We start from the raw sequence: 26,102 nt of genomic DNA, 5'->3' as shown, positions 1-26,102 counted from the left end.
GAGGTGAATTCTGGAATGATCTACCACATGTTGAGACAGTTAAAGAAGTGAAAAGGGCATCACATGCAGAAATGGAAAATGTGAAGCAGTGCATAGGCTGTACGCATGAATGGAGGCCATGCCAACCAGGGAGTATAAGCAGTGGCAAGGCACAGGGTCTAGAGAGCGGAAGGCCCTGCACAGACTCGGGCCATGGAAACATTGTTTGAACATGTGCAGGACATTTGAGCATAGCATCCAAGCAGTGCATAGGCAGTAAGCATGAAAGCAGGCCATGGCAACCATGGAATATAAGCAGTGGCAAGGCACAGGGTCTATAGAGCACAAGGCCGTGCACAGGCTCGGGCCATGGAAACATTGATTGCATATGTGCAGGACATTCAAGCATATCATCCAAGCAGTGCATAGGCAGCAAGCATGAATGGAGGCATTGACAACCAGGGAGTATAAACAGTGGCAAGGCACAGGGTCTAGAGAGCACAAGGCCGTGCACAGGCTCGGGCCATGGAAACATTGTTTGCATATGTGCAGGACATTTGAGCATATCATCCAAGCAGTGCATAGGCAGCAAGCATGAATGGAGGCCATGACAACCAGGGAGTATAAACAGTGGCAAGGCACGGGGTCTAGGGAGCACAAGGCCGTTCACAGGCTTGGGCCATGGAAACATTGATTGAACCTGTGCAGGACATGCAAGCATATCATCCAAGCAGTGCATAGGCAGCAAGCATGAATGGAGGCCATGACAACCAGGGAATATAAGCAGTGGCAAGGCACGGGGTCTAGAGAGCACAAGGCTGTGCACAGGCTCGGGCCATGGAAACATTGATTGCATATGTGCAGGACATTCGAGCATATTATCCAAGCAGTGCATAGGCAGCAAGCATGAATGGAGGCCATGACAACCAGGGAATATAAGCAGTGGCAAGGCACGGGGTCTAGAGAGCACAAGGCTGTGCACAGGCTCGGGCCATGGAAACATTGATTGCATATGTGCAGGACATTCGAGCATATTATCCAAGCAGTGCATAGGCAGCAAGCATGAATGGAGGCCGTGCCAACCAGGGAGTATAAACAGTGTCAAGACATGGGGTCTAGGGAGCACAAGGCCGTGCACAGGCTTGGGCCATGGAAACATCGATTGAAAATGTGCAGGACATGCGAGCATAGCATCCAAGCAGTGCATAGGCAGCAAGCATGAAAGGAGGCCATGACAACCAGGGAATATAAACTGTGGCAAGGCCCAGGCCGTGCACAGGCTTGTGCCATGCAAACATTGATTGCATATGTGCAGGAAATGCGAGCATAGCATCCAAGCAGTGCATAGGCAACCTATATGTACAGGACACAAACACTACCTTTAGATTCAGGTCATGATATTAATAGGCCATTCAAGTTGTGCTTATGTACAGGGCACAAAACAGTTTCTAAGTGTATTGACTCTTTTATTGTGATTTAGTTCTATTTGAACTTTTTACAAAATATAAAATAAGACAATATAAATGTACATTGCATAGCATAAAGGTAAACAGTACAATATTAAATTCGTTTGATAGCGACAGCAAAGCAAAACAAACCAATAAACCAATAAGATAAAACAACGCAGCAAGACAGAACGACAAATAATAATACATCCTGTGAAATGGCAAGATTAAATTAAATTAAATTAAGTAAATAAATTGAGTATAATACTCTTCAATTTTAAGGAATGAGTCATAAAATCATACAATCAACATATTAAAGTTATTAGTTTAATTCATATAGGACAGGACCTTCTTTAGCTCTGTGTTACCATTACCTGAGTGGGGTTCCATCTGGTCTAAATCGGGAGAGAGAGAGTGTCCCAGACTGCTCTGCCAACTGTCTCCTAGATCCAGAAACAAAGATTTCTAATAGGGGCTTAAAGCTCCATTACTGACCCGTTCTGAAGAGTAGTACCTTAGACGGGTCGCTTTGACAATAGGAGTATGTTTTTCACCTGTGACCAGACTCTATATAAGGCTAATTGAGCTGAGATGGTATCCACATTTAAGCAGTAGTCCCCAAATGATTCCGACTGAATTGCTTCGTACCTGTGAACATGGCTGCCAAGATTGCACATATATAAAGGTCCCATTTTCACACATTGGGTTAATACATGCCTGGCGGTTTCAATTTTACCTGTCAACCCACAGATACGGAAATGCCGCTTCTCCACAGCCAGGCCCATCTGAGGTCCCAGTACTGATAGCACAGGGAGTTGATTTATACAGAGTTTCAATAGGAATTGTCTAACTGCGGGATCGGGACACAATAACAGATATGGCTGTGTCTTCCTGTAGCAACGGACCACATGAGATACAGCATCATATCATATAAAATGTACTCTCGAAGGACTTTTTCAAGTGAACATAAACCTCTAGCTGCATCCTTCATTTGAGGCCCACCTTGACTAGCTACCTGATTCCTCATATGGTAACATATTGGGCCTCATTACAATGAGGGCTGCCGCGGTATGAACAGTGCCGGTAAGGGACTGGCACCATTCATACCGGGCCGCCACATTCGGAGTTCTGCAGCGGGTCCTGCTCTGGACGCCTAGCCAGACCAGACGTGCAGAGTGGGACCCACTAGCATTCCAGGATGCTAACAACGGGCACGCCATTAACAGGCCCGTTGTTAGCATCCTCCCCATTCCCATTGAGCCCTATAAGGGCTCAATGGGAATGGGGATGTACCGGGTCTGGGTCCCGAGAATGGGAATTACCGGGCCCGCTAAAGTCGGCATGGCTACTTTCAAACTCCTAATGAGGCCCATTATCTTTAATTTGCTAATCATTGGACCTCAATTAGCCCAACTAACTTGTGCTAACTAATTTTTATATATTAGCCCTGTATTCCTCCTCTTTAACAATTTGATACCAACTAAGAATAACCAATGTTTGTAAACTCCCGTCATACTGTGATCGTGTAACTATGCATACGTACAGCATACACTGCATAGCCACACCCAGGCTGAGCCTTTAAACCTCAGTCCTCATCATAAGCACCTTCACCACCTTGGCCAAGCTTCCCGTTAACAGAGGCAGTTCACACACCTACATGTCTCACAACTCCTTTACTATGGCCAAAAACACCCTTACAGTGGATTATGTTAAACCTACAGCCTTCCTCCCTCCGCTGACACTCACCAACAGGATCAAGCCTACCCCATTATTATCACCATTGAAGCCCATTCACACCAATGCCTCCACTAACCCCTCAACACAACCACTAGCCCCTAATGTTTACATCTTGCCGAGGGATACCACCCAAGATACTAGCTTCACCACCCTGGACACTAGCTCAGAACTCCCTGTCACGTCATCTACCCTGAATCACCCATGCCCAACTATAGTAAGAAACATCAGGCTAGGCTCTAGACTGGGGAAATCTTACAATCTACTGCCCAAAGCCACACCCATCAACAGTCCCTTGCACTGCTCTAAAAATCCACCTCGATAAAACGCTAAAACCTCTATGAAAAATACACCGATACCAACCACACCTAAACTACTCGCCAACAATACCAGCCCTACAGCTATCATTGGGGCACTAATTAATAATAGATCCCTAGTAGCCCATTCAGCTGATATTGCGGACCTGAATTCAGATAAAAAACTGGATTTCTTGGCAATTACTGAGACCTGGCTACATGCAGCAGCAGGCCCATCTCTCCCTATTGCGACACCTGACAACTACATAGTTCGTAGATCACATAGAGAGTCATCTAGAGGTGGTGGCGTTGCCTTTATCGTTAAAGCCACATTAGGACTCAGAATTGCCCCACATTGTTTGTTTGTTTTGTTTCTTTGTTTATTTATTTGTATTGCGCACCAGTCCCAGAGGTATTCGGGCGCGAAAGCATTAAGAGGGTTGTTAAGCTTAGTTAAACAGTGGACAGAAATAAGTACAGCTGGGGTTACAATGCTATATGCATGAAACAACAGTAAGGCAAATAGATATATACAGTAAATCACATGAATATAGAAGTGGAGCACATAAAAATAACAAAGAATTCAGGGCTCATATATACACTAGGTATGCGGGCGGATGCAGGTAAGGTGGGGTCAGGCATCATGTTCCTTTAGCCAATGGATGAGACTGGATCTAAATTGTGGATAAGGTAGGTCTTCCCTTAAGGAGGGGTGAGGGAGTTCCAATATTGTGCTGCTTTAACAGGGAAGCTGCTCCCACCGGATTTAGTCATCTTGAATCTCGGTACTAGAAGGAGGTTAGAGTTGGCTTTTCTTAGTGGGCGAGAAGCTGTTTGTCTAGTGAATCTATCTGTGAGGTATTGTGGGGCTGCGCGGTTGAGGCATTTATGCGTCAAGGTTCAGTTTTAAGGAGAATTTTATCTTTTGTGGAAAGCCAATTGACGGATCTCCTAAGGTCAGATATATGGGCAGTTTTAGGAAAACTTAAGGCAGCTCTCAAGGCATTTTTCTGAAGAGTCTGAATCTTGGATATGATGTATTTGTTACTGCCTAGGTATAAGGCGTTACAGTAATCCAATTTGGATAAGATTAGGGCTTGTGCTAATGTGATGGAGTTGTTTGGTGAGAGGAAGGGCTTGGCTGCTCTGATTAGCTTGCAGGTATAGGATGTGACTGAGGCCATATCATTAACTTGTTTACTGAAGGTGAGCGTGGAGTCTATGTAGAATCCAAGTGTTTTAACTACCTTGGCCACAGTAATGTTGTTGTTATCGATTGTGAGGGATGCATAGTTAGGACCTAGTTTTTTGATGTTGGAAGGTGTGCCTAGAATGAGGAGTTCTGTTTTGTCATCATTCAGGCATAGACCGTGAGAGGTCATCCATGCCTGGATGATGAGGTAAACCCTGTTCACAAAGGCCAAACCCTTGTCATAATCTCCCGTCAACAGGATGAGGATCTGTGTATCATCCGCAAAATTAGTGTAGGTGATACCTAGACCGTCTAGATCATCGAAAAGGGGCTTTGTGAAGATGTTGTACAAGGTGGGTGATACGCAGGAGCCTTGGGGTACACCACATGATATAAGTGCAGGGTCCACAGCTGCTAGGGGCGAGAAGACTCGCATTGTCCTGTTATCAAGGAAGGACTGGATCCAGGCGACTGCCTCCTGAGAGAAGTGGGCTGCGGAGGCCAGGTGGTTGCAAGCGTGGTCCACCAAATCGAACGCGGCAGAAAGGTCAAGGAGTAGTAGGAGTGCTGTCTTACCTTTGTCCCTCAGTGTGTCTATTTGTGCTTTGAGATCTAGGAGTGCAATCTCAGTACCATGCTGAGGTCTGGAGCCAGACTGACAAACTCCTAGGAGGTGATTTTGTTCCAGATGGTGCTGGATTTGTAGGTATGCTACTTTATCCAAAATTTTAAGTAGGAACGGCACAGTAGTTATAGGGCGGTAGTTTGTGGGGATAGAGGGGTCGAGAGTTTGTTTTTTAAGGAGAGGGAGGACCCAGGAGTATTTCAAGTTGCTAGGTATAGTGCCTGATGTGAATGAGGTATTTATAAGTTTTGTGATGAAAGGTGAAAGTTCATGGGCAGCATCTTTTATAATTTGGGCTGGAAATGGGTCGCCCTGACAGTTGTATGGTTTAATGGTGAGGATGACTTTCTCAACTTCTTTGGTGGATACTTTGCGAAAGTGGAAACTTGGGGTTGTTGGTATGGGTGGAGTTGTGGTGTAATGTGGTGGTGGTAGGAGGTTTGTGGTAGTCTTAGGGTTGGTACCATTGAGGTCAGCTTTAGGAACAGTAATGGTATCTTTTTTGTTGTTAATTTTCTCCTGGAGCATTGTAATCTTGTTGGCCAAGGCATTTTGTATACTCATGCACCAGTTTTTATCCTTCAGACAGGTGTCAGGAATTTGAATGGGGGATTCTACTTCTTTAAGAATGGCGAATCATTCTTTAATATTAGATTGAGCTTGGTAAATTCAGAGGTTGTAGGAGGTTTGTTTGGCTGAGATAATTTATTTTTTGTAAAGGGTGGAGAGTTTATTCAGATTGTTTTTGTTGAGGTCTGAGGGGTCTGCTCTCCAAATTGTTTCACTTAGACGTTTTTCTTGTCTGATAGCTTTCAGATGAGGCGTAAACCATGTGTTTAGATGTTGGCGGGGTTTGCTCTTTCCAACCTTCAGTGGTGCAATGATTTCTAGGGATGCGAGCATTGCTTTGTTGTATAGTTCTACCATGGTAGCTGGGTCAGTCTGGTCTGAGATGGAGTTTAGTGTTGGGAGGATGAGGGGCAGGGCTTTAAGTGGGCCGGTGCCTGCCGGGGCTGGGCCCCGGCAGGCTCCAAAATTTCGTTTTGAGGCGGGGCCCTGCCGGGGCCCACTAATCTCCCCGGGCAGCCCCAGCCACTACACGAAAAGGCATTTTTTTCTACAGCCTGAAGCTCTCGCTCGTGTGCGAGAGCTTCAGGCATCAGAAAAAAATGCCTTTCTGCTATAATGGTGGCGCCGCACCTGCGAGGCATCCCTTTAATCAAGGGATGCACGTGGGCCGGCGCCACCATTATGGAGAAACGTGAGGCCGCTGGAAGCAGAGGCCTTGCTTTCTAAATACTGAAGCTCCTGCCGATTCGCGGGAGTTTCAGTCTTTAGGAAAAAGGCCTCTGCTTCCAGTGGCCTCACCCTGTCAGCCTTAATGGTGACGCTGCCCCTCCCCAGCTGGCGAGGGGCAGCAACACCACTAAGGCTGAATAGGCGAGGCGCTGTCCCCTGCCAGGCAAGCCTATACAAAATAAATGCCGAGATCAGCACCCTCTCCCTAGTAGGGGAGAGGGTGCTAATCTCTACAAAAGGCTGCCTGGCAGGGGTGCCAATAGCCCATTGAGCCGGGGCTCGTCAGGGGGGCGTGGCCTAACGGCCCATCAAGACCCCGTTGTTAGGCCACGCCCCCTCGATGGGCCCCGGCTCGATTTGTAGTGCCACTTAAGGCACTGATGAGGGGGATAAGATTTTCAGGCGTAATATTTCTTTTGTTTCTGGTGGGCGCGGCAGGGGCTATCTTGCTGGTGTTTGTGGTGGGTGTGGCTTCTAGGGTGAAGTAGATCAGGTAGTGGTCGGACCAAGACTGAGGCATTATGGAGGTAATGGAGGTTGGGCAGTTGTGTTCAGCAATCCAATCAAGGGTCCTTCCTTTAATATGCGTCGGTTCTGTGATCTTTTGGGTGAATCCTAGTTCTTCAAGGGAGTTATTAATTTGTAGAGCATTAGGGTCTAGTGAGTCCCTAAATCTGAGATTGAAGTCTCCTAGTATAAGTCATTGTGAAGACATTTTTTAGGTTGTCAGATAGTACGCTCGTAAGGTCTTCCTCAATGGAGCCTAGAGGGCCTGGTGGTCGGTATCCCACCACCTCATGTGAACTATTGATGGTGAAACTACCCCTCTCCTCTTCGCATACCTTAACTATGTATCTAATCTATAGACCCCAGGGACCGTTAGGCTCCTTTGAAGAAGAAATCAATACAGTGATCTCTGCTAAAACCAAACCCTCCTCGCAAATCCTCCTAATAGGTGACTTCAAACTAGGATTCAATTACCCCACTGACCACTCTGCACTGCTTCTGGCCAACTCCTTGTCTGAACTAGGCCTCATCGAGAGAGTCCTCCTACACACCCATGATAAAGGAAGAACCCTTGATTGGGTGGCAGATCCTAATTGTACAATTCATAAAACCTCTATCGAACCACTAAAATGGACGGACCACTTCCTACTACATCTGCAAGATTGTATACCCTCTGTCAAGACGAATGTTATTGCTCCCTCCATGCCAACTAGAAACAAGAAAAACATCACAGTAGAAAACCTTAAGCCTTTACTTGAACCCTTGCTCAAACCTTTACCTTCTGCTGATCCAGCAGAGTTAGTGGAGCTGTACAACAAAACTATGACCAATGCCCTAGACTCTATTGCACCCTTATAAATATGTAAAAGTAAACCTACTGCTCAACTGAACACATGGTTCACCCCCAAACTTAAAGATTTAAGAAAAGAACAAAGGAAATGTGAAACCACCTGAAAAAACAACCCATCTACAGTAAATAAAGATACCCTCTCAAAAATTACAGCCAAATATAAAGAAGAAATTCTCTTAGCTACACGCGATACTTATACCGAACTCCCCTGCAGATGACTTTATCAAGGACCAAATCTGGTGTACTAAAATTCAAGATGCCCTGGCCAATAAAATGATGATGCTCCAAAAGAAAATTGCTGACAAAAAACTTCACCTGCCTCCCAAGGTAATATTCAGAAACAAAGCCCTAACCTCACTAAACTGACTCAAAGATTTAAATTTACTTCAGTATCCACCCAAATAGTAATACAAATTATAGCCTCCCTCAAACCGTCCAACTACCAAGGGGATGCATGCCCAGCCACTGTCATAAAGGAAGCAGCATGCAAATCCTGCAGTGTCTAAATCTGACAGTCCCCAAAATCAGATCTCTTTATCTGTGTTTGATTTTCATTCAGTCACTGAAAAAGATATTTATCAACTTATTACCACTCTTAAACCCACAATCGACTCCCTCTCTCCCCTACCAGCCTATGTAGCCAAAAAATGTGCACATGAACTGACTCCATTTGTCACCACTTTTGTTAACAAGTCTTTGTTAACAGGGACTGTTCTGGAGAGCTTAAAGCTACCTATAGTCTCACCTCTATTAAAAAAACCATCACTGGACGTAGAGGTTCTGCAAAATTATCGTCCTATTGCAGGACTGTTCTGGCCAGCTAAAATTCTTGAGAAGGTGGTTACCAACCAGCTCCAGGAGTTTGTTGAATATGAATTATTGCTAGATAAAATCCAATCAGGATTCCGACCAAAATCCGGAACGGAGACAGTCCTCCTAGTAGTACAGGATGAATTACTGAAGGCCGCAGACCAGGGGGAGCTTACACTTTTGGTGATGCCGGACCTGTCTGCGGCCTTTGATACTCAGCATTGAAATGGTTTAAGTCTATTTTGACTAACCGTCAGCACTGTGTGAGACTGGGAGAGTTCCTGCCGAACCTCATCTGTTTAAATTGTGGAGTCCCACAGGGATCCTCCTTGTCACATTACTGTTTAATTCATATATTCGACCCCTCTTGGAAATCCTAACACGGTATGGGTTGGGCTTTCATTCATATGCCGATGATACACAGATATTTTTATGAATGACTAATTTCCAGGAAGCGTTTAGCAAACTGGAGCAATGTTTGACAGAGGTAAGCAGCTGGATGTCAAAGAACTGTCTACAGCTTAACGCTGCTAAGACCGAACTTATATTATTGGGTCCTAAGCATTTGCTGACAGCTGCTAAAAAATTGCCTGTTCCAACACTGCTGTGTAAAAATCTACAATTTGTTTCAAAAATTAAAAATCTGGGATGTATGTGGCAAGAAGATCTGGGGAGTGAAACACAGGTGGGAGCAAAGACCAAAACCGTCTATTTTGTTTTGAGAATGCTACGCCAAGCACTTCCTTACATTCCCAAAGAGGCTCATGCCGCTGTGGTAAGAGCGCTAACTAGTGCCCACCTCGACTATTGTAACAGCCAATTGATGGGCACCTCTTCCAAACAACTTCAGCGACTTCAGAGAGTCCAGAATGCGGCCATCAGACTGATATTTAAATTAGGTCAATTTACCCATGTATCATCTTATCGGAGAGAGCTACACTGGCTCTCAATTGCTGGCCACATCAAATTTAAGACAGCCTGCATTATTTTCAAATGCATAAATGGCATTGCCCCTCTGTATCTGAGAGAGCTAATTCAGCCATATCACCCAGTAAGACAATTACGCCCTAGTGACAGTCATCTTTCGATCATTCCCCACTCAACCTATACCTCTAGAGGTGACAGAAGATTTTCTGTCTTTGGTCCTAGGCTGTAGAACTCTCTACCCTTGCAATTTAGGAGCATGAGCTCTCTTCTGCGATTTCGCCGAGCATTGAAAACCTTTCTCTTTAGGTAGATAGCCCTGTTTTACGGGGATCTGTTTCGATTTAAACACTCTACCTTTGCTGTTGTCATCTGTGCCTAAATACGATTAAGTTTGTCATGTGCCCGCTATAAATACAAAAAAATCAAAATCAAAATCAAAGCATACTCGCTCCTTTCATCACCTCTCTTATAAATGCATCCTTCCGTACATGTACTGTACCCACTAATTTGAAGAACTCAAGGGTGCTCCCTCTTCTAAAAAAAACATCTCTCGACCCCAGCATACCTACCAATTTTAGACCAATCACAACAGTCTCATTCCTGTTAAAGATCATAGATAAAGCAGCTAATAATCAGATACAAAACTATATAGAGACCAATAAGCTACTTGGCCTCAGTCAATCAGGCTTCAGGCCCCAACACAGTACTGAAACAGCCTTGATTGACCTAAAGATCCAGATTGATGATCTAAAGGATAAAAGAAGCTCAGCCCTCCTGCTCTTGTTGGATCTGTCGACTGCCTTTGATCTGGTTGATCATAAGGTTTTGTGCAAGCATCTTTCCACATCAGCCCATTTCTAACCAGAAGCTGCAGCCTGGATCAAGTCCTTCTTAAACAATAGGTCCATGAGAGTCTTCTCCTCGTCGGCTGCAGCTGACCCGATCCCCATATCTTGTGGAGTCCCACAGGGATCGTGTGCATCACCTATCATGTACAATGCATTCACCAAACCACTGTTTGACGATTTGGACTATCTGGGTGTCACCTACACAAATTATGCAGATAACACCAAGATCCTTATACCTCTGACAGGTGACTATGATAAAGACCTGGCCCTTGTAAACATAATCATTCAGGCTTGGATGGCCACACATGGTCTCTGCCTGAATGATGAGAAAACTGAGTTGCTCCTCCTAGCTACCCCTATCAATACTACTAAATTGGGTGACTAATACCGCTCTTTTAATATCGATGGAAACTATATTAAGGTCACCAACGAAAACACATTAGGGTTCTACCTAGACTCCTCCTTAAATATGGGCAAACAGGTTAGCGCAACAGCCTCAGCAACAGCTTATACTTGTAAGCTCCTCCGCGCCTGCAAACCCTTCCTCTCCATAAAAAGTTGTATTACTCTAGCCAGAGCCCTGGTATTATCTAAAATCGACTATTGTAACACACTATATTTAGGTGCCAATAAACATATCATTAGGAAACTACAGATCCTGCAGAACAATGCACTCACATCAGCCCTGAACATTCCTCTCAGACAACACATCTCTTCAACCAGACGGGACAATAACTGGCTCTCTATTAAGGAACTAATCCAACTTAAAACAGCATCTCGAACTCATAAATGGCTCAACAGCTTAGCCCCTCAGTCTCTTATGGATACATTCTCCAAAACTCACCATGCCCGATTAACTAGATCTTCCAATTCAGGGTGTTTACAAGTACCTAGATACAAACTCAAATAAGCAGGCGGCAGCAGCTTCCCAGTCTTGGCCGCCCAAGTTGAGAAATTCACTACCAACGACACTTAGATCTGACCAGCCCTTCCATAAATTCAAGAAAGATATGAAGAATTGGATTATCACCAATGATGCACCCTACTAGCCCCATTAGCCCTCCTTAACCTGATCCCTGTAAAGTATCACCCAATCAACGTGCATGGATTGTAAATACCTAGTACACACCATGACACTGCCCGCTTAACTTGCACATAACCTTTACTGTAAATAATATTAATGTTTCCTATTTTTAAATGACTGTATTTCTTCTTGTATTGCCTACTGTATATTCTCTGTGTGTAACTATGTAACTGCATATCCTTGTAATGCACACAGATACCTCAGGGTGTGGCGCACACTATAAATAATAAACAAACAAACAAACAAACAAACAAACATAGGGAGTATCTCTGCTGAAATCCAGGATCCAGTTTATATCCGTAAAGACAGTGTTATTCAGTGCCTTAAAATTGGAACCCCTGAATATGTCTTCTGAGTCGTAACCTTTGCCTATGGCTGATAACAGATTACACACTGGGCCATGTCTAGATTTTAGGTATTTTTTTTTTTTATTGTTGTTTTGATCATTAAAACCTGACCTTTCAACATATCATTACAAATTTTAAAAAAGAAAAAAGAAAAATATATAAAGATAAATATATATTACATTCAATTTTACAATATTTCATAATAAACAACCGTCGAATCTTTATGCAGTTATTACAAACATCACTTTTCGAAATTATAACATAAAATTAAAAGATTTATCACATTGCTCTTTCTTTAACATCGTTAATCTCTGATAACTTAAATTTCACTAATTTTTAAATAATTCACCTTCAGATTTTGCACATGATTTGGACCTGACTCACTCTCAGAGTTAAATAACATGAGATACATATAGTTGTTACATCTCTTCTTCTTGAACAGCATTAATCTCTGGTAACCTAATTTTCAATGAATTTAGATAATTCACAAGCGCATACCTTAATTGTTTTGAGTGTCCTCTAAATAATATTAACCATAATTCATCATGCATAACCACCGTCTTGTTGATTAAGTGCTTACAATAATTTATTCTTGATGATAAAAGACTAACACATTCTACCACTAAGTGTTTCATCGTTTCTATCTGTTTATGACAGAATCGGCAAGTTTGAGCAGATGTCTTCTTCCATCTAAACAGGATCTCTCTTGTAGGCCAAATGTTCAATCTAAAGCGCATGAAATCTGCACGATGTCTCGGATTTGGAGATTGTCTTAAATAAGTTTCTATATGGCCTTGTGCTTTTAAGGCAAAAGGATTCGACCCGAATTTAATTATTTTCATGCATGCATCACGGGTTTTGATCCAGTCGGATTCCCACAACTTAGTTTTGGCTTTATTGGGATTTTCGATAAGCAAGATTTCAGAGACATCAGCTCCTTTCAAGAATTTTCTAGCAGAAGTACGCCATTTCATTGGAAAGATTTCATCTGATAACAATAAGTAGCTAGCTATGATGTCAAGTAGCCCATTAGTGCTATCTTTCATGATACATTTTCGATATAATAAACAAACCTTCCATTTATACGCAGCGTAAAGGGATATAAGCCCCAGTTCGTATCTAATGATAGAAATAGATTCAGAATTTGGAAGCATGAGCGATCTTTTCCAAAACTTGCTTTCATATTTAACCCAACATGTGTATGTTTGGCTCGGCTTCAGAACCATACAAAATGGTAGGCACATATTTTTGCTTGTAAAATATAACCATAGGGTCAATAGAAAATTTGCAATATTTTGCCCGGATTATACGTAGTTGAGATAATGCACTCGAATGTTTTAGTTGCAGACGATGTTCCTGCATTTTATCGGACAATTTGCTAGCCACACAGACCCCCAAATAGATGTATGATCTTACAAGCAGCAAATCAGTGCCTTGAAGTTGCCAACGACATGTTTTCTGACCTCTATTAACTCAAAATTTCATTACTTGAGTTTTTTTAGTATTAATGCTAATACAATTACGTTTAGCATATATATCTAATGCATTTAGCAGATTACATAGGCCAATGGGCGTTTTGGACAGTAACACCATGTCATCGGCGTACAAGAGCCACTTAATTGCTACACCTTGTAATTTCGGAGAATCAACAATCAGCCCCTCAATACTAGTGCCAAAATCCAAAAGAAAGTAATTAAACAAGGCGGACGCTAACAGGCATCCTTGTTTCAGACCCCGAGTGGTCTGTATGGGTTCGGACAAGAGGCCCTCGTTGTTCAGGCGAATAGAAATTGAGGTGTTTGAATGTAATTGAATTATCCATTTTAGGATATGCCAGGGGCACTTTAAATCCATCAATTTTTTAAATAACAATTCCCTTGGGACCAAATCAAAAGCTGCCCTAAAATCGACAAAAGCCATATAAATTGGCTGGTTGCGTTGGTTGTTCAGGTGAATAATAGCCTTTAAAGTGATCAAATTGATGGCAGTGCCTAACCCTGGAACAAACCCAGTTTGAAAAGGATCTCTGTAATTGAGTTGATTTAACCAATGGTTAAACTCACCTAGGATCAAACGGGCAAACATTTTTCCCGGACAGTCAAGCAAAGCAATGGGTCTATATGATGCTGGATTTGTCCTGTCTCCTTTCTTGAATATGGGGAGAATAATTGATGTTTTCCAATTCGCGGGCACTAAACCTGTTAACATAATGTGTTGAAACATATGAAATAGAATGTCTGACCACAAATGTTTATTTTGCTTTATCATGGCATTATGCAGCCCATCTGGTCCGACAGCTCTGGATACACTCAATTTAGATATAAAAAACAGTATATCCTCGCGGCCAAAATTAACAGTATGATTAGCTGTAATGTTATCCCAGGTTATATCAAGATCTAGGAAAGGCGAGGTGTATATATTGCCATAAAAATCATTCCAAGATTCTTGGGGGATGGAATTCGCCTGTAATGAATGTTGGTTTTTAACCGCGGTATTATTTAACAGAGCCCATATTCCTGCCGATGATTTGGGGATGATTTGTTTCAACATCGCCTCCCCATCAAGTTGGTATTGGGAGGCACGGCGATGTCTAAGCCAATTTTTATACTCCTTTTGTAATCGTTTGGTCTGATCTTGTTTAGAGCCCGGAACAAGAGTGTACCCATTTGATAGCCTCCTAACAAGCTTTCTAAATTCACTCTTTCTATATTTTACTTCTAAATCGAAGGCATGACGATGAACCTGGGTGGAGCCTTTAGGACACGCCCTCTGTTTTGAAAAGCGCTGTATGGCATGTACATAACAACCACTAAGACATTCATTATTACCAGTATACTGTTCCCACAAGGTATCTCTGAGCTGACATAATTTTCTGTGAGTCCATTTTAATCGATTACCAGCATTATTAATGTATAGATTAGTCACATTCATATTCTGAGGGAGTTTCTTCGTTTCAGCCCAATCATATTTTAGATGTAGTAAACTATGATCACTCAGAATAGTTGGTTTAATGGAGAACATAGTTATATTATTCAAAAAAAGAGTATTAACAAAGATGTAATCCAACGTTACATGGTTATTAACATGAATATGTCTTCTGAGTCGTTAACCTTTGCCTATGGCTGATAACAGATTACACACTGGGCCATCTCTAGATTTTAGGTAAAAACAGCTTCTGGCACGAAGTGCCATTTCCCAGAGGGAGGTTATCCACAATTCCAGGTGCACATATTTCATTGAGCACGAAGGGCCCAAACCCAGAACTGAATGCCAAAAAATCCCCTCGAGTCTGTTTAACCATGTAAAAATCTTGCATGGCAAGAGCCTCAAGGCTGTATAATATTGCTGGCACAAAAACCTGTCTATAGAGCATGATGATACCGGTACAGCTGTATCTGGCACAGCTTTCTGCAAATTTCCAGGCTTGGGGAGTCAGTTGTTTAGCTCTGTGGCTTTTGTTGTAAATTATATAGCTGTAATCAGCTATCCCTTTAATCTCTAGGCCCAAATAGGAGTAGGAGTATACACAATCGATAGTTCCAAATTAGTTATCCATCCTAGTCCTATTAATGTTTTTCCTGGAGACCAGCATTATGCTGGTCTTATCTAGGTTTATGGTCATTGTTTGTTGTTGCTCATAGACTGCAAGTTCGTTGAGCATGTGCTTCATGCCAGTATAGGTCTGATCGAACAGGACCAGATCGTCTGCAAACAGAATACCCACCATTGGCAAGTCACCAATTTTAGTAGGGCAATTTGCTTTGCCAAACAATCAGGCGAGAAGATCAGCTAAGTATAAATTAATCAGTAATGGTGCCACTACACACCCCTGTTTTACTCCCATATTAATGGACATGGACGTTGTGGCCATTCCCTCACTGCCCAGCATAACTCTAGTGCTATTATCGCTATGTAGAAGAACCAATATATGCACTAACCAATCCAGACATTCCAACTTCCTAAACTTGGTCCAGACCATGTCCCTGTTAACCTGATCGAAAGCACTTCAAAAGTCAACAAATGCTCTATACAGTGTAGTGTCTGCCCTGCTATGGGTGGTCTGGATCAGGTAATCCGGGGCTCTGATGTTATGGGGGGTCCCCGAGCCAGGCTGAAAACCGGTCTTGGCAGAATGACGTATGTGATTAGCCAATGCTCAGCTGTGTAGCTCTTTCAGAAATAGAGATGCAAAGATTTTGCCTGTAACGTCCAGCATGGACAGCAGTCCGTAGTTTTTAGGATTACCTCGGTCCCCTTTCTTATCAACCGGTATAAGAACGGACATCTGCCATGATGCCGGTATCTTGCATTCTCTACAGACCTATAGAAATAGTCTGAACAGTATCTGTGACCAGTTGTCTGGGTCTTTTTTTAACACAATATTTGCCAAAACATTTGGGCCAGTTGCATTAGAGGTCTTAAGATTTATAATTGCCTCAACCAACATCTTACAGCTTAGCGGCAATGGCCAGGGACCCTCCATAACAACAGGCCAAGCAGGGATTTCAGGTTTAAAGAATTTAGAGGTTAGGTAACTCTTCCATACTGCTCCAGATATGGGATTTAAGATCTTAGTTAACCCCCCCCCCCCGGGCAGTTACTAGAATCTTCCCTAATTTGCCACTGTCTTGGGGGATTAATACTTGGACAAAGTGCTGCCATTCAGCCCTCCGAACATATAAGTGATGATGTTTTAACCAGGCGTGGTATTCCATTTTTATCATTTTGATTGCACATTGAGCCCGAAACAGAGGTCCTAGTGGTTGCCGTTGCCCTGTTAATGCTCGAATCGCCCTTCGCATTCTACGTTTAGTGTCCTGGATCTTTGGATCAGAGGGTTTGCCCAACCTGCTTTTACTCACTAGTGTTGGTTTATGCTGGCTGGCACCGATGGATTGTGCAAGTTGGTGTAGTCAATCTTCAATGGCTTCAGTGTCCATACCCTGGAGTCTTCTCCAGTCAAAGTACCCATGAGGGAAAACAGTCAGTTCTGCAATTTTACTAGGATTCCATCTAACTTGGTTTCTTGCATGGTTGGGCATCATATCCTCACACAAATGTGTGTCTGTGTGACCACGATCTGTCTTGAGGACCAAGGAGAGAGTAGAATGATCACTGTATACATTAGGAGCTATTTTCAATGCAAAAACCCATTCCAGCAAACAGTGGCTCAGTGGTTACAGGCAAAATAATTCAGTATGGCCTTTTTTACGCCTACAGCCCAAGTAGGGTTACCAGGCCAATGCCCTGTAGTCCAACCATTTAATACGATCATGGACCATTCCTTAAGGTAACTCGACCACTGTGTACCTCTGGAATTGGATAAGTAGTGCGGCATATTACACTGTTCAACAACATTTTGGTAAACCCCACTCCCCTCTTTGTCAACACATCTTGCATTCGAATCCCCACAGAGAATAACAGGATTAGTGGTGACAGCATTACCCCAAAATAGTATAATCTGATCTACATGATCAAAAACGGTTTCTGAAGTGTTTATACCTCTGGGGGCTCAGGGGGGTTATAGATATTTACAATCAGTATAACCTCATTTCCCCCATTAGCATTAGTAAAAAACACTTCCACCACCAAGATGTTCCCACCGGGGGGCCTGCATAGATCAGATTAGGATTGAACAATCCACCTGCTGGGCGTCCGGCACTCCCCTTGTTAGCTATTGCTTGAAATATTACATAACCAACGAATGCAATATTGAAAGTAACCCACGTCTCCTGCAGGACAAATATTTCACATGCTGTGAGCAGGTCACACGAACCACCCAAGAGAAGCCAATGGTTAAAACCCCTTGTGTTCCAATTTAGTACATTGGCATTTCACTGAATGTTTCTCTTATGGGGGATCATCCGAAGGAGCTATTCCCACCCCTGAGCATCATCGAATTGTTCTCCTGTTACACCCTTGTTTTTTTTTTTAACTCTGGTGAGCTGTTGTGTTGCTCCATTAGTGCGTTGTGTAAGTAGGCAGCTTGCTGCCATGCAAAAGGTTGATTGGGTGAATTGCATAAAGTGGATCAAGTTGAGGATGGGAGTAGGTTAGATGGGGAGAGGGTGGTTAGTGGAGAGGGAATGGGTTTGCCAGGTGTTGTCTCAGTGATTTCTTGTGGCCTCAGTAAGGTTTCTTTCTGTTCAGGTTTTTAGATTAAAGGGAACAGGGAGTACGACCCTGACCCGGATGAGCCCAACCTCCCGTCCTCTTAGGCTGAAGCTTTGTGTACTGGCCCTTCACACCTTTGTGACGATACTGATCTGATTAGTTCTAAGGGTTGTGTGGGGAACTAACCAAATTACTCTAGTCTCTCCAAAGTCCCTTGCTGATGATGGGGGTGTGAGTTCATGGTAGTTTGTATCATCTAGGCAGAGGATGTCCTGCCTCGAGTAAGTTTCCAAGCTTCAGCAGCTCTTGGTTGAAGTTTTGTCCTGATGGTATGCTGGTGTCAGTTGAGATGACTGGCCCGGCGTTGTTTGAAGAGTTCGTTGGTAGAATTTATTGGTGAGGCTTCCTGATGTTCTGGTGCAGCTAGATAGTTGTGGAGAGATTGGCCTAAATGGTTCTGATCTCTAGTACAGTTGGTGGCGCGTAGTGCACAGGGCCGTTACATTCTATCAGCGGTCTTGATAACATTCTATTTAAGGCAGCGTACAGCTCGAGCTGATTCAGTCTGTTCTACCTAATGCTTTGCTGAAGAGTTGCAAGTGGGTTTGCAGTATTTTCATATAAATTAGGATGGGATTTTCCTGCTGGTCGATGTTTCCCAGGGTGGGCATCTGTTGGCTGAGGTCTTAGTGCTGGATTCATGCTTGGCTTATCTGAATAAACTGTTTTCTAAAGGTCCGGCGGTCTGATTCTATGCAGTTATTTGGCAAGAGAATTACAGAGTTTGGCTGAGTCGAAGGAGATGGAAAAACGTCTGTGGTGTTTTTGGTGTAAGGTTGGCACTGTTTCCAGTCCATTGTTGCTAGATTGAAGTAATACCGATGGCTGAAAGTGAATTCATTTACCCGTGATAGATTCTGGACACCTCCCGTGAAAGGAGTGGTGGGCAGCGCATAGAGCTTTGAAGTGAATCCTCTATTTTATGATGAACTAGTGGAGTGTGTGAGGGGATGGGGTAATGTGTTTGTGTATTTTAAGTCTCAGAATAAGTATGGTTGCAGAGGTTTGGACACTACTAGCCCGTTTGGAAGGTAATCCGGGAGCCCCAAGCAAAGGATGTTGCCATAATCTACCCAATCACACACATAGCTCTGCCGATGAAGGTCAGCTAGAGCATGACGCAATGGATCGTTTGGAGCTAGAACAAGCAGCTCCTTAAAATGGCGTCCTCCAGCAGTTCCAGTGTGAGGTCACTGTCCATCGTGAGTTCCAGAGCTCTGACCATTATCGCAGGCAGAGGGCAGGCTCCCATGTCTTCGTGCCAGGATTTGGTAACATGAGCGTCCTGGTGGTGGGCTTTAGCTGCATTCTGGGCAGTGCACAATTGCGTTTTTTTCTTTGGGGCTTGCTGAAACCAGAGGTGGCGGCGTGCAAAGCCAGGAAATAGCACTTTTTCAAATATTATTGTGTGCACCAGAACTGCAGCTCATGAGCAGTGACATGGGTGACGCATTTGAACCCCATTCTGTCAGGCTTGTGTGTGTGAGGCAGCATGCCCGGTGCAGTGGATGAGGATTATATGTTGCTAAAGTGCTAGGAAAGCGAAGCACCCGTCAGCAGGGTGTGTGTGAGACGTCACTGCAGAGGAATATGACGTTCATAATCCTCTGCGCATGACGTCACTGCGAGGAGTTATGACTTTCCCTTCAGTGCATACATGGATTCTATGGAATCTATGTAGAACAATTGTAGCGAGTTGCCCAAGCTGGGATTTTCTTCTGTCACCCGGGACCCATTTCTTTAGAGTAAAGGATGTCCAATAACTAATACCCATTCGTACAGTGCATATAAAAACCATATCCTCCCCCGCTACATAAATATACAACCACATGAGTCAATGCCACTCTTTTCATGAATTCCGGAAGGATGAAAGGCAGTGCTAGGTTTAGAATCTGTGACTTGCAGGTTACACACAGACATCTGCGCAGAGGAACTATTTTGATCAATGAAGGCCAACGTAAGAAATCCAGGAGCCCCACAGTGCTTTCTAGTCCTGACTCCTGCTCAGGGGTCAAGTCCTAAAAATTAAAGTGGGGGAACTCATCAACAAACGCGATGGAATGTGACGTCATCAGAAATTAGCATATCAAGGTGAAATATGCACATTTCATTAAATTGGCTTTGCATAACCACCCAAATTGCACAGGACGAATGGCATTTGCCTTTCAGAAAATCAACACGCACACAAAACCAAGACAGGATATTTTCTTCTAATAGTGATTTTGAAAACGTTTAAAGGTGTGCATGTTTTAAACTCCAAGAACCAATACAAATGTTTTCCCTGGGACTTGCAGTACAGAAATGGGATATTTCACCTTTAGTTGTGTGTTATTTTTGATCAGGTTATATAGTGCAGTGGTGAAGTGTCCAGCCTACAAACCTGACGACTGTGGTTTGATCCCTGAGATGACATCCATGTTTCTCTTTTAGCTGGGGGGGACTGAGTCCCCTCTCTGAATAAAGTGGGGGGACTCCGTCCCCCCGCGTGTACCCTCGACTTGAGCCCTGCTCCACCTACTCCTGCAGATAAGCGGCACAACAGCCACTGTTACTTCCTAGTAACAGGCAAATACTGCTGCCAAGTAAAAATACTCCCAGCAACATAGAAAACAGGGCCTCTGCGTCCAGTCACACAACTCCACTGCTTTGCTCAATAAGTGTTACAAGCATCAGCGCCCAGAGGAGGGCGCTCTACTATTACTACTGCCTGACCTGAGGGGGAAATGCAAGGTAAACATGCTGATTTCTGTGCCAATTACTACCTGAACAGAAGAATGGACTTCCAAAAAGATATCTGTTTTAGAGTTCAAATATATTTTTTACGTGCCTAAAATTTTCCTGAATGGGAATTATTTTTTTGCTATCTAAACATTGTTAGTCGCAACTTCAAAAAAGAGGGAGTAAAGTACTCTCTTTTCAACATCTTCTGTGGAGCCTTGACTCCACACCACAAATCACTATATATTGTTAACTTGTTTCGCAATGACGTCACATTTCCACTACTATTATTACACCTCAAACATTGATATTACAGCCATGTCCTAGGCCATGGCCAGTCAGTAGGCCGGTCAACCACTGCCCACAGCTGAGGAGAAATGGGTAAGAAAAGCGCAGGCGCGAGACGTCTCTGTAGATGAAGAAACACAAGGGCAGAAGGCACCTACCCGCCGCAGGTGTGACCTCCACGAGGACCAGGGTGGTCGCCTCCTCCCCACTTGTTCTATCAATAGCAGCAGCCTGGAAGAGAGCAGGGCAGGCCCTGGGTTAGACATTGGGGGTATCACTAAGGGGCAACATAGCAGAGGGTGAAAGTAGACAGTCATTTGGGAGCTACAGTGCAAAACTGTTTAAACATTGTGCATAGAAACCTGGTACCCTTCTACAAAGTGGTGGTATGGGGCTCCAGTCATTTCTCGCTCTTCAAGAGCGGACATGTTCATATATCAAGCAATGAAATTATAACGAAAACCTTTATAACTAATTAAAAATATCGATTTTATTTAGTTTTTTCAATTTGGGGGGCTCCTGCCGCGCTCCCCGTTTTCCTTGATTTATTACCACACTCCAACCCTGACCCCTTTTAATCCCTTACCCCACCCCCATATATACCTTTTACAGACAATTCAATATGTTTTCGTTATTATTAATTCCTTATTAAAGTGTTTCATTATTCTCAATTCGTTAGCATCACTGTATACCTCATAAACATACTGGAGGCAATTCATGGAATCAAGCGCAGAAGTGGCGCACGCGGCTGGGAGCGTGCGCCAGCTTGCGCCACAAATTTCGGCGCACAATTATTCCATCAATTACCCTCACTGTGTCTCACATTTCTTTTTGCATTGTGGGGAGTTGGGCAGTAAATATTAAGTCTTGCATGTCATTTTCGGTCTGGCTAATCAAAGTTTCACCTCTCTAATGATTAAGAGCTAAAGGGGTTGATTAGACAATATGAATAGAAAGATGATAGCCGCGGCTTTGTTTGAACAACACACGTTATTCTTCTTCCTATGCCAGCCCCCCAAATTCTATGCAATTTAACACTGTGTCAGTGTCTAAAAGAGTGCCTGCCAGAAAGGTGCTGCGTGTGCTCAGAAGGATTCTCTGGTGTGCGGCACAAAGAGGCGGGTGGGTACGGGTGGGTACCAGAGACGTTTTTATGGGAGGGCAAAAGGGGCACTTGCCCAGGGCCCCCACCTTGGAGGGGGCCCCACAAGCCTGCCTGATGTGAGGAAGTAAGATTCCATTGTTCACCAGTCTTAAAAGGCACACATCAGGATATTTTATGGGGTGCTCCTGAGGCTCTAAACTCATTGCCTTTCTGTTTTGGCAAGTGCATTCTGGCTTGACCAATTAATCATGTATTGCTTGATCCCTTAATTGCTTTTGTTTGGTGGAGGCGGGCCCGAAAGATGTCCGTGCCCAAGGCCCCAACCATGCTTAAGATGGCCCTGCTGGGTACCCCCAGTCCTTCCCAGGGGAGTAGCAGCACACATCATGCAGGCAGCTAGTACACGCCTAGTGATTGTGTGTCCATTTGAGAAGCGATGTTCTTTGTGCTTTTGGATTGTGCATAAATGCAGCCGCGCAGGCAGCACCAGTGGAAAGGAGTCAGAAAAGTAGAGGACATATTTGCTCCGAAGTAATTCCAAATTGTACCTTTTTGGGAGGTCATGGTAAAAGCCATCTGTGCTTTTCTTTTGCTGTGGCATTTTTATGTCCATTCGTTTCTAATTCGTGTAATAAAAAGTGTGAACTTTTTTCTGGGCCCGTTTCCCATTCCCCCCTATTGTGCAAGGCTCTGTAAGGAAAGAACCCCTATTTTCTAGCTCCCAGGGGTCTGAGGGAGCGCTGGTCACAGGTAAGATGCAGTTTACATGTAACTCACTCCCTCACAGCTCTGCTGGCATCTTAGAGAGGACCAATCTATTGAGAAGTCAGAAGAATTAAAAAGACAGAGGACCATCGTGAGACCAGGAAAATGCTGTCGCAGTCCATCACTGTAACTGAGAGCGCTCCAGTGGTTGCGAGATGACACCGGCTCAAGGCTGAGATGGGTTGCCCTACACCCAGGCCTCCATCTAGATGCCCTGAACCAGAGGGACAACATCAGGCCTCAGCATCCACCTAGTGTCCCCGTTTCTCTCATGCAGGAACTTCTAAATGGGCATTACACCTGCAAAAGGGGTCACTACTTCTGAGCTCCAAAATGACCTCCGACTACGACTCAGGTCTTTCCCGAATATCCACCTGTTTAGGGAATTACTTGGAACTATACCAGGCTAGCATTTATCAAGTGACAAATGCGTAGAGGTCCTTGAGCGCTCTACACAACTCCCAACTACCTATAGAAGATAAAGCTTCCGAATGCCTTGGATACTATATCCATCGAAAGCAGATAAAGGATCAATACCGGATCGAACGACTGAGAAGAAAACCGCCCACGTTTGGGAATAAAGGACTTTAAGTCCACCAGCATAAACCAAACACTATCTCCTTAAATACAGATATTAGACACCTTAGCATTGGCATTACATTTGGTTGGTCTGACAAGAGGTATGTTGGCACTGTTGAAATAACGACTAGTATTTTTGAAGGAATGCTATTTGATTCTCTGTATATGGAGCCCAACTGTGCTACTGACTGGCGCTTTCCATGGCCATGCAGTCCACGATTGCCATGCACCTGGGCGTTGATCGTCAAAATGCATTATTCTCTATGTCCACATTTAAAATCATTACTGGTTATGAGTTTTATGGACATATACAGCAATCAGAACAAGAGAAGCACATTTGTTTAAGTGTATTGTTTTGGTGGAATGCTAGCCCTTTAAATCACATATGGTCAAGGCATCAGGAAGGACGGTCTTATTTAATGCAGTGACTGGCTGCCTGGTTCCCTCTGAGTTCTACAGGACCCAGGCCACCCCACTCGCTTGCACTTAGCACGTGTACCCACACTATCGCAATCGCTGGCACTTGCCTTTCTGGGCTCCCCTGAGCATGTGATCCTCATCCTCATTACCCTGCCTTCACATCCCACCCTAGCACTTCGCTTTGCTCAGACCGGCACGTGCTCCCTCCCCCCTTCCCCCTCGCACTTCTTGTTCTGCACTTTCACGATCCGACTGACACAAGGCCTAGTAGGACCGTTTTAGTATTTTTCTCCCTTGTCCCCCTCCTTTTTTTTGTCTTGTGGCACCTTGAAATAGCATTTCTTGTATAGGCGCCTTACAAATAACCAATCAAATAAAATAAATGTATTTTATCAAATTTGGAAGATTGTTCAGGTTTACCAATCTCGAAGACAATTCGAAAAAAAAGCGCCTTGAATGTTCTCCTTTGGTCACTGCAGCATGCGCTTCGCTTTCCATCCGCAAACTGATTCCACAACCCTGCATCCCTTTACATCTCACCTTACACCTTTTCCCATCTTTTCTGCCCAATTGGTTACATATGTTCGGTACTTTCATTTCATGGTTTAAGGATATGAACATTGTATTTAAATGTGTGAATTAAATTTACTATAATTGTAAAACATGCGATTTTGTTAATGTTTTATAATAAGGTAATAAGGTATAACTCACTTTTTGGAGCAGCGTTCATTACGGTCACTACAGGTCAAGAAGGATGTGCAGCAGAGGTCAAAGTGGGAGCGAACTAAAGGGTACAACGTTACCTCACTTTTTTGGGGAAAACAGTCATCCTTCCCTTACTTCTTTTGACCCGGAGCACCGTTCCCGGACGCCACTGAAGAAACCCTGATTTATTTATTTATCTTCTCCCCCCTCCACTGGGGATTAGAATCTGGGTCGTGCTGGTAACAGACCAGTGTCACACCGCTTGTGCCATCTTTCATATGCTGGGCTGTCCTTCTTCATTTGTATAGCATGTCAGTGACATAACGCTCATTGCCGCTCGGTACTGATCTGTGTCTATTGCAATTAAACATGGATTGCTGCAGTGTCTGTACAGATAATAGGCGGGCGTTAAACATGGTTGCATCTTGGCAGCTACATTGTTCAACGTATACCTAGCTGACCTGTCTGTGAACTTCAACTTGGCAAGAGCTTGCCTGCTAAAAATAGGTTCTCTCCAAATAGACTGGCTTGGATATGCTGACGACCTACTGCTGCTTGACTACACCCAAGCAGGCGTACAAGAGAAGCTAGACATGCTAAATAGGTTTGCCATTGAATATAGTCTCCGAATAAATATCGGCAAAACTAAAATTGTCGCCTTACTGGGCAAAACAAAGCTATCAAAATCTAACTGGTTGAATTGGTATCTTGACGAGAAAACAGGTGAAGTAGTTAAATGCTACAAATATTTGGGGATCTATTTTGACAACAAAATGAAATGGGTTGTAAAATGGGCGGAAGTGAAACCCAATTATATGAAGATGTGTCATGCCATTAGCCATTTTATCGGCAATCAAGGAGGATGCTCCATAAAGACAATGGGCCTCATTACGACCGTGGCGGTCCGGAAATAACGGTGGCGGTAAACCCGCCGCCACCGTTGTTTCCGGACCGCCTGATCCCGACCCCTGCAGGCGGGAGGTGATGTTCCCGCCAGGTCTGACCTGGCGGGTTTAACACCGCCCGCCTGCAGGCGGACGAGGAAACACCGGCAGCATTACAAGATGCTGCCGGTGTTTCCATGATCCCGATTCCCATTGAGTCCCATAGGACTCAATGGGAATGGGGATTTACACCATTCCGCCTCCGTGATTCCCGGAAAACCGGGGTTGTGATGCCCCGGTAATTCCGGGAATCACGGAGGCGGAATGGTAATACGAGTCCGGCGTTAACCAGGCGGTTTTACCGCCTCGGTTAACGCCGGACTCGTAATGAGGCCCAATATTATTTTTATATATGGCCAAGATAGTTCCATGCATGCTCTATGGGATTGAAGTTTGGGGAGCAAGTCTTGGAAGGGAATTACCTAAAATAGAGGCCAAAATATTGCAAATATTGTTTAGAA

At 43.9% G+C, this 26,102-nt stretch overlaps 1 protein-coding gene across 5 annotated transcripts in view; it reads right to left on the bottom strand.

Annotated features, from left to right (window-relative positions):
- The window catches only part of CDHR5 (cadherin related family member 5), a 317,423-nt gene that overhangs the window by 45,084 nt on the left and 246,237 nt on the right, over positions 1–26,102 (bottom strand). For all 5 annotated transcript variants that reach the window (XM_069624043.1, XM_069624044.1, XM_069624045.1 and 2 more), the window contains exon 12: positions 21,282–21,354. In XM_069624043.1, coding sequence (XP_069480144.1) covers positions 21,282–21,354 — 73 coding nt within the window. The remainder of the gene's footprint in view (positions 1–21,281; positions 21,355–26,102) is intronic.

This window comes from Ambystoma mexicanum, chromosome 11 (genome assembly GCF_040938575.1).
Source record: "Ambystoma mexicanum isolate Mex_15411 chromosome 11, UKY_AmexF1_1, whole genome shotgun sequence".
NCBI classification, from domain to species: domain Eukaryota; kingdom Metazoa; phylum Chordata; class Amphibia; order Caudata; family Ambystomatidae; genus Ambystoma; species Ambystoma mexicanum.
The sequence above is the reverse complement of the archived record's forward strand: the minus strand, read 5'-3'. Positions and strand labels throughout refer to the sequence as shown.